This window comes from Daktulosphaira vitifoliae, unplaced genomic scaffold, assembly GCF_025091365.1.
Source record: "Daktulosphaira vitifoliae isolate Bord-2020 unplaced genomic scaffold, ASM2509136v1 Scaffold_1746, whole genome shotgun sequence".
In the NCBI taxonomy this organism is placed as follows: domain Eukaryota; kingdom Metazoa; phylum Arthropoda; class Insecta; order Hemiptera; family Phylloxeridae; genus Daktulosphaira; species Daktulosphaira vitifoliae.
Window position 1 is genome coordinate 1 of NW_026101306.1, and position 1740 is coordinate 1740.

Sequence of the window (1740 nt, forward strand, 5' to 3'; positions counted from 1 at the left end):
AAATGAAATATGAACTTACACTTAGATAAGTATAACTAAAAATAACTTTTTGAGAATCAAAATAACAATCTAATAACAACTACTAAATTGATGACCGGTTGTTTCTTATACAAAATTAGAAATCATATTTGAATTAATTTTAAATCTTTCAATGTGTAAAGTCTAATTATATTTTATATTTTAATGAGTAGTTAATTAAAAAAATTGCATGAATTTCTATTGTTTTTAATGAATTAATTTTTAATGCCTGATATTGTTTTTGATTTTACTTGTAAAATATTTATTTTATCTTTTTGTAAAGATTTCAACTGATTGATCTTAAATAACTTACTATCTTTTATTATGTCATTATAATAGTTATTAGTTAGTGTACTATAGAATATATTTTTTGTAGGATTCTCCTAATTTATCGCTCTGTCATCAACGGACAAAATCAAATCCAGATCAGTTGGGTGAAGGTAAACCAGTCAGTAAGTTGATAAATTGTCTAGATGTAATGTATAATTTTTGGCATATAACAAATTTTTTTTCTTATAGATAATAAAAAATTAAGTTTATCCGAGTCTTTCAATGACTTACATTTAGTTAAACATTCAAAAGGTGGTTTGGCTTGGGATGTTGTTTCACCTCCACGTCAAAATTCTCCTAACCGATCTCCTGATGATATACTGCCTATTGATAAAATCTTAGATACTGTAAAATAATATTAATTTTTTTATTGCTTTAATTTTTAACTTAAATGATAATTTCTTATTTTTTAATAGACTAAACTAGGAATAGGTAATCAAAGTTTAGTTGAATCAGTTGATTGTACAGATACAAAATTATCCCAGACCCCTATAATATCAATGGAGGATGATGATGTTTCTGACCAGGAATCTGTAAGTCAAATAAATATTTATTTAACTAATATAATATTTAATTTTACTAATATTTTTAGAGTCACTTAGAAGAACATGGCCCATTTAAAAGTTTCACAAAATTGGTGGAACATAATGCACATCTTGCAGTATTTTTAAATTATGTTATATCAAATAGTGATCCTTCAGCTTTAGTAAGTTAAATTTGAATTACTTTTTGAAGTATACTATTTAAGTGTAATAGTTAGGATTAAAGACTTTTATTTAATGATATTTTTATTTTACAGCTTTTCTATTTAGTAACTAACTTATACAAAGAAGGTAATGCCAAAGAAATGAAAAAATGGGCTTATGAAATTCATTCTAGTTTTCTTGTACCATGTGCAGTAAGTTTTTATTTTAAGAAGTTAAAACCTTAATAATTTCCAGTTTTTACTAACTTGTACTATTAAACTTAAAGCCATTAAGACTTACAAATATTGAGGATAATATTGTTCGTGAAATTGATGATATTCTTCAAAATGACTCTGATCGAGAAGAAATATTGCGTAAAGTAAGTAAAATTTGAAATAATATTTTTTAATTCATTAATAAATCAATTTTTACCTTTTAAGGTATTTTGGAAAGCTCGGACAAAAGCTAAAGAAGAGTTGAATGATCAACTAAGTGATTTTCGACATAGGAGAACAGCCGGCCTTGGTACATTATTTGGTCCACCTGATTCACAACTTGATGATAGTATTAATGATAAAATGAAAGAATTAAAAATTATCGAGATGATACTTGTTCCAAACATGGAGCCATTTATGTAAGTTATGATATTTTATATCAAGATATATCTAGAAAACAGAAAATTTGAATAAGACAAATCTAAATTTTC

At 25.0% G+C, this 1740-nt stretch overlaps 1 protein-coding gene across 1 annotated transcript; it reads left to right on the top strand.

Moving 5' to 3' along the window:
* Positions 1 to 337: 337 nt before the first annotated feature.
* LOC126909873 (rho guanine nucleotide exchange factor 11-like) lies at positions 338 to 1678 on the top strand. The gene is made up of 7 exons (XM_050692286.1): positions 338 to 470; positions 538 to 695; positions 765 to 881; positions 941 to 1054; positions 1148 to 1246; positions 1321 to 1413; positions 1475 to 1678. Exons 3-7 carry the CDS (start codon positions 849 to 851, stop codon positions 1670 to 1672), a joined length of 537 nt encoding a protein of 178 aa, XP_050548243.1. The 5' UTR covers positions 338 to 470; positions 538 to 695; positions 765 to 848; the 3' UTR covers positions 1673 to 1678.
* Positions 1679 to 1740: the final 62 nt, after the last annotated feature.